Here is a 13,349-nt window from a genome sequence, read left to right as displayed (position 1 = left end):
GTGGGGGTGGGGTGGGGTGGGGTGGGGTGGGGTGGGGTGGGGTGGGGGTGGGGGTGGGGGTGGGGGTGGGGGTGGGGGGTCCCGGACGTGATGTGACGGGGAATGGGTGAACATGGCGGCGCGGCAGCGGATGATGACGAACCCCGCGCATGGACCCGCAGCGTAAAGAGGGAGGCTGTGCGGTGTTTTTACTTTCTACTGATCCGCCAGTGGAATAGCATACAATAAGCACCGCACAGCCCCACCCCACTATTGTTTGCCACATGCATAACTCCTGTAATATTTTTAGCAAGCTGACGCGTTGCGGCGAAGCGCTGACGGACGCTGCGTTGTGCCGCACCGCACAGTGCAGCGCAGTGCAGTGCAGTGCAGTGCGAGAGGACACAGGCTCTGTGTCCCACCCCGGTCCGGCTGTCCGTATTCCTCCTCGCCAAGGTTACGGGAGCGACACCGCCCTGTCCTCCCCCACCCCTACCGGTATGCTGCTGCCAGTATGGCGGTGTGGAGTAGCATGTGGACGGCGGTGAAGACCACGTAGTTGGTTAGCAGGTGGGCCGGGAGACCGCCGCCGGGGGGGGTGCACGCGCCGAACGCGCCGCACAGCAGCGCCACAGCCGCCGCCACACCCACTCCCGCAGCGCCCTCCGCCGCCAACTCTGTGAGGACCCCCGCCGACGGCACCGGCGGCAGCGCCAGGGGAGCCGTACAGCAACACGGCAGAAAAGTTGAACGTTGACGGAAACGTTTTATACGACACGACAGATGCAGAAGGGACAGAAGGGAGAATCTTAGAGGACACAAAGCTGGGGTCGGGTTGATGATGATCTTTTAATGCGTCGAAAACTGGGGGCAGCCGTGAACTGTTGGGAGACAGTTGACATAGCTACTAAAGGAAGAGAAACCTTCCTCAACACACCAAGAACATGAAGAGCTTTGCCGCGAGGTATGTCACCTCACAAACTAAGATACGAGAACAACCGGTGCGAAGCAGCCAGACCGATGCATGCGCCGAAACCAGCTGTACCGCACCTCGAGCCACGTATGCGTCGTGCTGAGTAATGGTCAATCGCCGTACCAGCCGCCGCTTCTCATGCAGCGACCGCAATGCCGCTTCTGCCTGTGAAAAGCGCGGGCAAGCTGTCAGGCGTGGGGGAGGGGCCGCAACCTGGGAGGAACATTCCCAGCAAACGTCGAAGTAGTACCAACTGGCATCCTCCACGCATTCAGGCAAACCTGATCTACAGCAGCCGCGAGTGCAGGTAGAGAGAATGCTGCTACTGCCGCTGCTGCCGCCGCTGCTACTGCCGCCGCTGCTGCTGCCGCTGCAGCTGCTCTGCGGGTTCCACAATCACGTCCCGGGCTAAACATCCAACCTTTCACCACCCTACTAGCTGCCTTGGGAATCCCAAATCCCAGATCCAGATCCAGATCCACACCCAGATCGCCTGTGGGGCCCTTCCTCAGCCTTCCCGGCCCCTCGGGGCGCCTGGAGAGAGGCCCCCCGCGCGATGGCGGGGCCTACCAGGGTAGTCCGTGTGAAACAACGGACGCAACATCCCGAGGCCACCCCCCCGGCCCGTCACCTTCCTCCATACCTGCAACTCCAAGTCGGGGCGAGCTGCCAGTAGCAGTTGATAAGCCCCTCGCAACCGGCGGCACGTCATGGCAGCACACGCCACCGCCCGCAGTCCCGCCAGGCTCGCGTCGCCGCTGCCGCCGCCGCCGCGGCGGTCACCGCCACCGCCGCCGCTGCTGCCCCGGCCGCCGCTGCTGCCCCTCTCGCCGGCTCCCCAAACCCACGCTGCAGTTGGTACGGCTGCCGCTGGCGCCGCCGGCAGCCTGGTGGGGCTTGGCTCCAGGCTGGCGATGAGTGCGAAGCTCCAGCCTGGGCTGTTTGGAGCGTTGCGTGGCGTGCCGCCGCCGCCGCGCCGCGTGGGGCTTATGCTCAGAACGGGCACGTCTCTACCTGTGAGTCCTGCAGACCCAGGGGTCACGCAGGCCAGTGTGATGAGCAGCAGGAGCTCGTTGGGAAGGTCCAGGAGGGGGCAGGGCTCCTCTTGCGGCGGATTAGCCGGCGTGAATGGAGGGTGTAGTGGATGTAGCTGTTGAATGGGTGCGCTGACGACCGAGGTTGCGACGCTCGCGGCGGCAGCGGCAGCAGCCGCCGCCGCGGCCGCGGCGGCAGCGGCACCGTCCGTCCAGCGGCGCGGCAGTAGCAGTGTGGGCAGCGCGGTAAACGGCGGCGACCGCAGCGTCAGCGGCGACGGTGACTGCTGCTGTAGCTGGGTGCAGTTGAAGGATACGTGGCGCAGGGAGGAGGTGGCGATCAGGTCGGGACGGGACGTCCGCCGCAAGGAAGTGCTACTGCCGGCCGCAGCGCGGCTGCCGCAACGGTCAGACGGCCCGATCGCGACGGAACCACCTTTGGACGGACTGATCTCCGTGACAAACCTCCGACACCGTACCGCAGCGGCGGCGGAGTCCGCCGGCGGAGGCGGCGGCGGCCGAGGGGATGGCGGTGTCGGCTGCGGCGGTGGCGACGGCGGCAGTGATGGCGTCAGCGGCCTGTCACGCGTCGGCCCACCGTTGAATTGCGGCTCGGGTGCCGGCGGCTGGTGACGGTACGGGACTCGGCGGAGGATACCCGCTGACGTGTATGCGCCGCCGTACGACTCATACACCTCGTCGACGAGCGTTGCAAACACCTCTAATTGGCGCTGTAAGACGGAGCTGCTGCCGGGGGGCAAGAGGGCGTTGACCAGTGCGTCGTTTTCCGCTGCGGTGCGACTAGTTCCGACTTCAGCTGCGCCGACTGTAGTGGTGGCAACGGTGCTGGTGGCCGCGCTGGCTGTGGCCATAGTAGTATTGTTGTTGTAGTTGTCGTTAATGGTGCTGGTTGCGACGATGCTTGTTGAGACGGTTGTAGTGCCGGCAGCCGCAGGTGCCTCGCTGGGTGCTGGGTCAACCATCGCATGCAAGTCCATGAGACTCCCTAGAGGCAAAGACGTATTTTCCATATCCGCATCCATGCCTGCATAAACTGTCGATGAGCTCACGGTCAAAAGAGTAAGGAGGTTCGGATGTGCTTTGAAGCCTGAAGTAAGGACAGGAGAAGCTTCTCAGGTGTTCGATTGGAAGCTCTATGGACGTTTTCTCTGTGGAAATTCCTACCTGGAACTGTTGTACAAAAATACTTGTGAGGTGAACCGGAGCGCCACCTTGCAATTGCCCTTTTATGGGAGGGTGACGCGGCCTGACGACAGAAAGTCAAAAAGGTGAAAGCTGTCGTTTTGAAAGGTGAGCAATTGTGACACATACTGTACTTGAAAGGCCTTGACTCATTTCACCCACGAATCGGAACGTGCCTTAGGGAACACGTTCCTTACTCGTGGTTCTTGCCGTCCCGAGCTTGCCGTCCACCTTGGACGTACGGCAATGCCTGTCTCTGCCATTGCGAGAAGCAGTGTCAATCTAGCTTTGCTGCACGCTTTTTCGATGGCCATGCAAAGCATCTAACAATGCGTTTTGTTAATTATAGGGCTTAAAATTGTGTCGCCTTTACCAGCTTTACCGCGGTACTCGGCGGAACTACCCAGTGCGCCGACGTCGTGAGGTTTTTCAACATTCCAAAGCCACCCAATGAGTTTCCTTGACGTGGCCCATCACCAAGCCCACGGCCATTCCGACTACTTAACCTATACGCTGCCATGTAACAGCGGCCCGGGTCCACCTGCCACGGCCGTAATTTGCTTGGCCTGTTTCCTGGACAGTCTTGCCGATGTAAACGCGCTTACCACAAGAAAGGCCTATGTAGTGAGGTGCGTTTACTTCTAAAGTCAAATAGCTATGGCATTAAATCACCAACCAACAGCGGCCCCGAAAAAGTAGCCTCAGCTTAAGACGCAACGCTTTAGTCGCAGTATTTCACGACCATACTCCTCAAGAGTATCAAGCTTGTCACTCCGCGCCTTGAAGCGATATCGTGGCTGAAAATCATCCGCGGCAGGCTGCTTATCGAAATGTTGACTTGCACTCCTGCGCCTGGGGCCGTCGGCGGCGCTGATTACGGCAGCGGTGGCAGCGCGCGCGGTCGAGCAGCGCTGCTGCAGGATATCGCACAGCAGCACGCATCCTTGGTGGTTTCGGCGCTGGTTGAGTTGGTGATGTGGTGCCCCGATGCGGCCCTTAGTGAGAGTTTACGGGGTCTCTGCGCCGTTGTATGTGACGCAACGGCGCTCAGCGGCGGCGGGCGCGACAACGCGGGGCCCGCCGGCGGCACAAACTTCCTGGCTGAGATGTTCGTACACAGGTCTGCGACACCGCTGATCCCAACGTAACATAGTTGAGGGCATTACCGAGATATTTGTTTCAACCTGCCTCTGTTGAATTTACAAAGCTGAGCATTTTATATGCTTCAATAAAAAAATTAAGAATTACATGCTAATAAATGTAGGATAACACGGTAACCGGGATAGATCACTCAGCTAGGTGCCTTCTGCCGCCCTCCCCTCGCCGCCAGCCGTCGCCGCCCCTTCATCCCCCGCGTCCCTCCCCCACAAACACGTTTTAACTTTCGGTATGTCACCTCCTACGCCGAAGCCCCGCCGCTCCCGCTCCGCTGGATGTGTTCGTGCACGTCGGCACAGGTGCGCAGCCGCTTTAGAGGACATCTTCGCAGCGGAGCCCCATCCCCATCCCCCTCCCCCTCCCCTGCCGGACAATCTCGGCCTGCAGCACTGCGTCCCTGCCGTGAACCCTGCGGGCCCCAACACCGTAACCCTGCTACAGCTCCTGGCGGACCTGGCGGCGCCCGCGCTGACCCGACGTGGCGGTAGCGAGGGTTGTAGCAGCGCAACAGCTGTCCTAGTGCGCGACCTGGCCACGTCACCGGTGCTGCTGAGGGGCTTGGTCGAGCCGCTGGAGGGCGTCAGTCGAGGCGGTGGCGGCGGCGGCGGCGGCGCCGCGGACGTCTCGTCGGCTGCCCACTGGACGGGATATGGGACGGGTGCGGCGGAGCCGCTCGCACTCAGGTGGGTGGCTGTGGGGGACGGTAATGCTGTTGTGGACCTGGCGGCGGTATTGCTGCTGCCGTACTGAAATCGCAGTCTCTGCCGTCGCGGTGTTGCCCCCTACGCGTCCCTAGGCTGCTGCTGGCGGCGGTGCAGCACCCGTCAGAGGAGGCGGCAGGGCTGGTGGCCGCGGCGGGGCAGCCGCTCTTCGAGCGCTGTGTCGCATTCCTCGGCCGCACGGGCACCTCTACTACCGCTGGGCCCAGCAGCGCCACCACAGCGGCGGGCTGGGGCCCGGGGCAGCTGCCGCTGCAGCATCACTTCGAGGGGCGGTCGCTGTGCCTCGAACTGCTGACTGCGCTGGCGGAACGGGGTACGGAGGCCCCACGCTTCTGACGCAGGGTGTGGTGTGATGCAGATCCCCGCGCAGCAGGAGCCGGTGTTTCGGATCGGCTTGGACGCCGTTACTTGCATTATAATGGCGGCATGCGGCAGCCCCTCCACCTCCACCTCCACCTCCACCTCCACCTGCTTTCGCACCCTGAACGACCTCTTGGTGACCTGGCTGACCTGACTGAACACACGCAGGTTGCCTGCTGGAACAGACCCACGGGTCATTGGGTGTCAACCTGGCGGCGAGCAGCCAGCTGGCGGCGCAGCTCGTGACGGGCCTGAAGCCCTGCCTTCTGGACTCCTCGCGGCCCGCACTGCAGGCCGCGGCGTGCCGGCTGCTGGGCGTCGTGGCGGGCCGTTCGCATCCCCGCCTGGTCCAGCAGCTCATCGAGGCGGACCTGGCGGAGTACCTCTTTGAGGTGCTCCGTACGGCGGCGACGGCTATGGGTGGCGGCGGCGGTGGCGGCGCGCTTCGCCCGCCGCTGCCGCCGGGTAGACCGCAGGGCGCTGTCACTGGGGCTGTGGAGGCCGCCCATGACCTGTGTCGGGTGGCTGTGGTGGCGCTGAGCTATCTGGCATTGGAAGGTACGGTAGGTTACAAGTTATAAGTTCGGCACACAACGCGGGTGTGTCCATAAAAGCCGGGGGGCCCATGGACGTAGGCGGGGGCTAAGATGAACGGATTCTCTGGATGCAGGGCGGCTTCTTATCCGTACATGTCTTTCTTCGTGTCATGTTCATGTTCACGTTGGGCACGTGTGTGCGGTGGGTGTTTAGCCGGTGGCACTGCCAGCTGCTTCGGCTGGAAGTACGGATTGTACTGCACTGCCGCTGCCCGCTGCCGCTGCCAGGGCCCCACCTCCAAAGCCGGCTTCCCTTCGGTGTTGAGGTGCTCACGGAGCTTTGCGCTGCAGCCGCCGTCAGCTTTGACCACGGGCTGGCGGCCGACCTGACGGCGCTCCTGCGGCTGGCGATCTCACCGTTGCCGTACGACCACCACACCGTGGGTCCTGAGGACGCTGCAGCGGCGGGAGGGAGCAGACCTCCGGCCCGGTTGCCCCTGATCGACGTCAAGCGAATAACTACCGCCGTGAGCACATCCTGATGGGTGCGGGCAGCAGTACCGTTGACCAAGCCATGTCCCTTGTAACACGTGATTCTTAAATATCCAGTCAAGGCACCCCATGTGGTGATGTCATAAAGCTACCGGATGATCTGGTACTTTTTTTTTTGAACATCTACCTTTAGTGGCGCCCTGGCGTCGCTGCGGATGCAGTCGGCGTTATTATCATATATAGCTTTATGAAGAACTAAAGGGGATGAAAAACCAAAGGGTATGATACCGGGTAGCTATCGACTGCTGCCATCGTGCTTTCGGAGGCAAACCTAGCACGGGCACGAGCACCCACGAAATACCCCCTGCTACCCCCTGTCACCATCCTCGGTTTCCCCCATCCCTGTTGTGACAGGTGGAGCCCTTGTTTCCCCGCCCCTCCGCCGTGGACTACACGTCACGCGGCGGGGGCGGATTCCCTGCAGTTGCCGCCGGCTCGGATGATCCAGTGGAGTTGTCCGACGCGCATGCCGCCTGCTGCCGCTGCGCCTGCGAGGTGCTGTCCGGTGTGTGTGGCTGGCCCGGCCTGGCGCAACACGCGGGGGCGCTGCAGCCGCCGCTGCTGGCGGCCGTACGGTCGGCGCTGCGTGGGCTGTCAGTGACTGCGGCTGCTAGCCTTGGCTTTGATTCCGGTGAGCCGCAGAGTAACACACCGCGCTACAGGACGATACGACACGATTCAGATACGATGCGCTGCGCTGATGCTCGGCTGCAGCCCATGTATTGTGAGACAAGCAGCATGCACAGGCGGCTATTTCTTCAGGTTCCGTTATGTACTGAGTATCAAGAGATTGGTTGATTGATTCATTCATTCACCGGGTCTCACTGCGCTCGGTTGTTTGCGCATTCACGCTTGTGACTGGACGAATGAATGACTACTGGGTTGGGGTTTCCGGTTTTGTTGGAAAGTGGTTCTGACTGCGCGGAAGGGCGGCAGCATGAGGTTATGGCTTGGGAATCTGAGGGCTGTGCTGCCACCGCTGGGGTTAGGGGGACGCATCGGGCGACGTTTTGTTGTCGCTGCCCCGCCGCAGGGGGCTACCTGCGGTCTGCGTGTCATCTGGCGGTGGCCGCGGCGGCCGCATTGCCGCCCTTGGCGCCGCCAAGTGCGGATGTGGCCGCGGCGGCGGCTGGCGACCTCGGGGAGGCCGAAGGAGGGGCGGCGCCGCTGCTGGGTCCTCGACGGCTGACGGCGGAGTTTTTGCGAATGTGGGAAGAGTGGCTGCTGGCCGCAGTTGACAGGTCGGTCGGTCGGTCAGTCGGTCGGTCAGTCGGTCTGTCGGTCTGCATGTCGGTCTGTGGGCTGTGAGGAGATTAGCCGTCCTCCTGGCCGCAACCCCGTGTAGCCGGAGGGATGGTCAGGACTGGGGAGCAGAGCAGCGGAGAGTTCGGTTGCGGGAGACATCCAAGCCAAAGATTTTCCTTTTTCCTCCTAAATTCCCTCGACTGCTGTCCTCCTGCCAGGTGGCACCGCGAGACGCGGGAGCTGGGAGCAGAACCACGACACCAGCTGCCGGTTATTGCCGTTGCATGCCACGCCGCCACAGTGCCCCTGCTCTCCGCCCTAAGCACCAGCTCCCAAACTGGCACAGCTGCAGCCACAGCTGGGGACCATCCGCAGCCGCAGATGGTTGACGATCCCGCCGTCGGCGCCGCAACGGCGCTGGCGGCGCGCCTTCTGGCCGGTGGATGGGTGCAGTTCAGCTTTGAGGTCCTGGCGGCAGCAGCGGCTGTGGTGCCGGAGGATGCACACGCTTGTGCGACCTCTGTGACACCTGGGTTGCTGCCCGGAGGTGTGAAGCTGGAGTGCAGTGGTGGTACTGACGGCGGCGGAGGAGGAAGAAACGGGCAGGAGGCTAGGGACGGCGGTGTGGCGGCGGAGGCGCGGCTGCAAGTTTGGCGGCTGCTGATGCTCGTGTCGGCCGTATGTGCTATCAGCGGCGGCGCGGACGGGAGTGGCGGCATGGGGCCGGCAGACGACGTGGTGGAGCCAGCGGCCGGGGTGTACGACAGCATGGCCGCGTTAATGAGCGGATTTGAAAGCGTGGCGCATGTGCTGGAGTTCCTAGCCACAGGTAGGGCAAAGTCAGGCTAAGAAAAGCAGGGATAGTGGCTTCCATAGAGCCTCTCCTCGGCGAGGGTTGGACCGAAGGACCGGTTACCGGGGGCTACCTGTCTCTGGAGCAGGGAATGGGTTTACAGTTCGGTGTTATGCTTCGCTTCGAACTCTTAAGGCGACACTCTTGGTCCTGACTCATGCCGGGGTCAAGGTGGAGATTCGGAGCCCGCTGTCCACAGCCACAGAGGTCCATCCATCCATCCATCCATGTGTGTGTATCCATCCATCTATATCCCGGTCCAATGCCTGGCCTATGGGGTATGGGGTATGGCCGCGTCCGAATGACGAATGGGTTTTTCCTGGCTTGCCCCTTGAGTTCACCCCTTTCCTTCGTGCCCCAGGTGGGGTCCAGCAGGTGGCAGCTGCCGCCGCAGCTGGCCCGTGTCAGGCCCGCACAGCAGGCGCCGCCGTCGACGGCTTCCTACGCCTGCTGCGCTGCGCGCTGGCGGCCGGAGACCTGGGCTGGGCAGTGGCCGGCCGGTCCGGACTGGAGTGGCTGCTGGGGGCGCTGGCACGTGTGTTGGTGGAGCCCTTCGTACAGCAGTGAGTTCCCATCAAGATGCCTTCAAAAACTCCCAGTCACGGCTCTCATCATGGCGCTTGCCTCCACCATAAGCATGTGTTACCTCTCTTTTTTGTGCGTGTGTGCTGTGTGTGCTGTGTGCATTTCGTTCTCCGGTTAGGTTATCCTAACATAAATGCAAGGCGCCTCCGGACCTGCCTTGCCTTGCCTTGCCTTGCCATGTCGTCAAGCACAGAGAGAAGAAAGGACTTGGCACGTAGTACCGCCGGCCCAGATTTGTACCCTTGCTTTGTGTCCGTCCTCATCAGCCCACCCCGCGCCCTTTTGTCATCCGTCCTGGTACTCTTGGCAGGTATTGGCCGCGAGCCTGGTGGCAGTGCCTGCACTTGTATCGTGAGGTAGAGGCCCGTGTAGCGGCGGCACAAGGACCGCTGGCACTGCCGCCGCAGATGATACCCTCCCTGGAACAAATGTTCACGATGACGATGTGGCCGGCGGAGGAGGCATCGCAGCGGATGACAGCGGACTCCAAGCCGCCGCAGGCGACTGCGTTCCCTGGAGCGTGCGGGGTGGCGGCGCCGCTATTGCGTGTGAGCTTGCCAGTGTCAGTGTGGGTGATGCAGCACGGCGATGAGCTCCCCAGGTGAGAAGAGGTGAATACTAAAGCCGCCTAAGCAGGTGCTGATCGCGTAATTTTATTACGGTGTCTTGGAAGTAGGAACGCTGCTTTATGGGCACCTGGTGCTCGTGCGAGCTTGGCCCTTCCACATGGCCGGTATGTTGTACCCCACCCTTCCCATGTGTTCCGCCTCTGCATCCATGTAAACCAATGTCGTGCAGCATCATCGCCGCAGCGCTGCCCATCTGGCTGGGTCTGCAGAGCGGCTCCAAGGCTGGGGCAGTGGAGGAGGAGATGCGATACATCCATTCCGACGCAGCTGCGGAACGGAATGCACCAGGCCGGGCTGCCGACCAAGACCTTGAGGCGACGGAGGATTCCGCCCAGGACGTCCTTGATGCTGCGGCGGGCGTTGCGGCGAGCTACGGCGCCGTCACCGTCGCCACGAAGTTGCTGCAGCGCTGCGTGGAAGCCGGCGTCGGCGTCACTAGCTGGGCGCGAGGCGGCGGCGGCGGAAGCGGCGACGGAGGCAAGGGAAATGGCAGACCCAGCGACAGCCTGCTCGGCGTCCCCGACGCCCTGTCTGCCGCTCGGCTGCAGATCCGCCTGCTGCAGCTGCTGTCGACCTGTCTTGGTGTAAGGCCGCAGCTAGCGGCCACGATGCTGGATGCTGGGCTTCTTGCCAGCACACGGAGGATGTTGCTTGATTTGGCAACTGCTGCGGGCCAGGGTGAACCATGCGCAATCCTCAGCGTGACGTGGGTGTTGTTGTTGCTGGCGCAACTGCTGCTGGCAGTGACTGTGGTAGTGGCTGAGGACACCGGTTCCGAGGGAGGCGCCGCAGTGGGCGCTGGGTCGTTGTCAGTGGGGGTGCTGTCGGAAATTTGCCAACAGCTGGCCAGGGCGGCAGTCAAGGTGCTGGTGCAGCCGCAGCAACAGCCGCTACAGCAACAGCCGCTACAGCAATTTCCCGAGGGCTGGCAGAGCGGCAGCATCCCACCAATTGTTAACCGCAGCAGCGCCGCAATTGAAAGGGAAGGCGCTGCGTCCGCTAGGCTGCGGGCAGCGTGCTTCGATGCGAGTGCTTTGGGCATCACGCTGGTGGGTGCATGTCTTGAAGTTGGGATGTGCTCAGCCACAGCGTATGGGGTACAAGGGGAAATGCGATAAGCCGGGCAGGGAACTGGGCGCAGTAATACTTCCCGGAACCCTTTGGCTAGAGTGGCTGCTGCGCGATTGAAGTTCTGATTGGGTGCCGGCGCAGCAAGCATGTCATGTTACTCCCTTTCTTAAAGCCTTCCTTGTCCCTTTCTTAAAGCCTAGGCGCTAAACGGTGGCCCAGGTTGCTGTGTGCAGGACCTAGCATTAGGCGGCCATGTGCCCGCGGCGGCCATGTTAGCGGAGAGTGAGGCGGCCCAGCGCACGGCGAGGATGGCGGTAACAGAGGCCGCTGGGGGCGGCAGCTCGGCTGATGAGGTGAGAAGTTAGGCCGTTGCGGTAACAACGAAGTGCAGGTCAAATCTGCCGGCAAATTAAAACTGTTTGTCGTGATACCCTTCTACAGGCTTGCATAAGGTTGCAGAAGACCACCTTTCTATTTGCCAACATCCGCCTCACACCCGTTCAGTGTTATTCCATACATCCCTCAATTCATCCAATCGATCTCTGGCAGAACCGCCAAAACCGCCATTACTTTTGCTCTGCCCCGCTGCCATTCGCCGCCGGCCGCCGCAACCCTGCACAGATCCTCTGCGCTCCCGCGCTGCTCTATTTGGCCGTGTCCGCCTTGCACCAGTGCACCGGCACCAGCGGCGGGGGGCCCGCTGGTGGCCCCAGCGCCCTAGGCAACGCCGACCCGGCCGGCCCCAGGAAGGCTTCTGGGTGCACCACAGGCGGGAACAGCAGCAGCTTCGCCGGCCCTGTCAGCCAACCGCACTTCCCACCGCCAGCACCGGCACTGCTCCTCCTTGAGGAGCTACTGCTGCTGGCGACCACTACCATGGCACCCGCGCTTCGAGTCCTCGCCCTACACTGCATCTGGCTGCGGCTGGTCCTGATGCCTGGTGGGGAACTTGAGGCACTGATTTTAGGCGCAGGCGGCGCAGGTAGTCAAGCCGCCTCGGAATCTGCCGGGCCAACTGGACAGGGGGCGTGCTGGGGGGAGCTAGGGCCTGCCCAGCGTTTGGAGCTGTTGTCATACACCCTCAGCAACTCAGCCTGTGACGATTTGGCGTGTGTCAGGTGCGATGGGCCATGGGTCGGCGTGTGCATGGGTGCAGATGCGGCGAATAGGCGGTCTCGCTTCATGTGAGATGTGGGTGGGCGTGCGAAAGCACGCAGCGCTCTTGGGCTCGACATGGTAACCCGCGGGATCCTCGCTGCCTGGTCCGTACTTCCGGACACCCGGATTTAGTACTTCCGGCCTTGTCGCACAATTAATAATGTCCCTTAACTCCTTGGACTGGATTTCCGGGTCAGTTTTTTCCAATCCAACACAAAAGTCCTAAAACTTGCAGCTCTCGTCGCTGCAGGGCACCAGCTCTACTCGGTCTGATCGTACTGGCATCATGGTCCAGAGAGCATGCGGTGGCCGCGGACGGAGGCTGTGCCTCCAAGCCCCTACAGCGCATCCTGCCCTGGGCAAGGACGCTGCTAAACCAGGCTGTTGGACGAGTTTGTGCCGCCCAAGGCGCAGTTGGCGGCATGCGTGGTTTTGGCTTCAACGCTGCTGATGATGATGGCCGCGGGCCGCCTCTACATGCTGAGCTGCTGGCGGCACTGCACGGTCTGCCGGATCTGGCGCTCCTCTGTGCGTTTTTGAAAGCCGCCGCGGGGGCTACTGCGGCGGAGCACCAAAGGCCGGGCCAGGCGTGTAAGGGGACTTCTGGAGGGGCCAGAAATGGCAGCAGCGGAGGCAGTGGTAGTGCTGCGCTAGGCTGGGTAATTGGCGACCTGCGCAACGCTGCGGCGGATAATCTGTTGGTCCAGGCGTTGCTGCAGCCGCCGCACGAGGCAGCACAGCCGCTGGCGAACTCCTGCAGCGTGGAGCTGGTGCGACAGGGCTTGATGGATCCGGCTACACTGGGTCGCGCGCGTAATGCGGTGGCCGGTCGGGTGTGGCGATCCCAGCAGCACCAGCAGCAGCAGCAGCAAGGGAGAGGCGGCAATCCTGGGCATGGACTAAATGGACCGGTCATGATGCAGCACCTGCTGCGGCTTTCGTCTGATGTCGAGCCTGCTGCAGCGGCAGTGACGTCGGCAGCTATGTGCAGTCCAGCTTACCCACTGTGCTGCTCGGACACGTACCGATCTTGGGTCGTGTTGGCACTCCTGTTCGCGATGTTGAGTCAGGAGTGGAACCGCGGTTTCGGTTCTGGCTTTACGGATAACAAGGAGCCAAGGGGACCTGGGAGGGAGCTTGGAAGAGGAATGAGGTTGCAGGGCTCGGTTGGGGATTGGCTGCTAAAGGAACCGTTTGGGGGAGCAGATGATGAGGCTCTGCTCCGCTGCATTGACGACCGCCTGAGAATTCTTTCCTCACGCGCGCAGTGAAATGTAATCCTGCCTATTTA

The 13,349-nt window shown here is 62.3% G+C and overlaps 2 protein-coding genes across 2 annotated transcripts in view; one reads left to right on the top strand and one right to left on the bottom strand.

The window, feature by feature from the left end:
* VOLCADRAFT_86916 (uncharacterized protein) overlaps nt 1-2,858 on the bottom strand; it is a gene marked incomplete at both ends in the record, with an annotated part of 3,609 nt that extends 751 nt beyond the window's left edge. The window contains 4 exons of the mRNA XM_002946650.1: nt 476-656; nt 1,030-1,137; nt 1,967-1,975; nt 2,585-2,858. Coding sequence (XP_002946696.1) covers nt 476-656; nt 1,030-1,137; nt 1,967-1,975; nt 2,585-2,858 — 572 coding nt within the window. The remainder of the gene's footprint in view (nt 1-475; nt 657-1,029; nt 1,138-1,966; nt 1,976-2,584) is intronic.
* A 1,161-nt stretch (nt 2,859-4,019) lies between these two features.
* On the top strand, nt 4,020-13,329 carry VOLCADRAFT_86915 (uncharacterized protein; the record flags this gene model as incomplete). Its single annotated transcript, XM_002946829.1, has 15 exons — nt 4,020-4,309; nt 4,520-4,646; nt 4,735-5,030; nt 5,144-5,382; nt 5,598-5,987; nt 6,254-6,492; nt 6,872-7,148; nt 7,551-7,758; nt 7,981-8,591; nt 8,977-9,178; nt 9,511-9,801; nt 9,999-10,878; nt 11,134-11,253; nt 11,522-12,018; nt 12,309-13,329. The coding sequence occupies 15 exons, from the start codon at nt 4,020-4,022 to the stop codon at nt 13,327-13,329; spliced, it is 5,688 nt and encodes a 1,895-aa protein (XP_002946875.1).
* Nucleotides 13,330-13,349: the final 20 nt, after the last annotated feature.

This window comes from Volvox carteri (genome assembly GCF_000143455.1).
Source record: "Volvox carteri f. nagariensis unplaced genomic scaffold VOLCAscaffold_4, whole genome shotgun sequence".
Lineage (NCBI taxonomy): Eukaryota > Viridiplantae > Chlorophyta > Chlorophyceae > Chlamydomonadales > Volvocaceae > Volvox > Volvox carteri.
The sequence above is the reverse complement of the archived record's forward strand: the minus strand, read 5'-3'. Positions and strand labels throughout refer to the sequence as shown.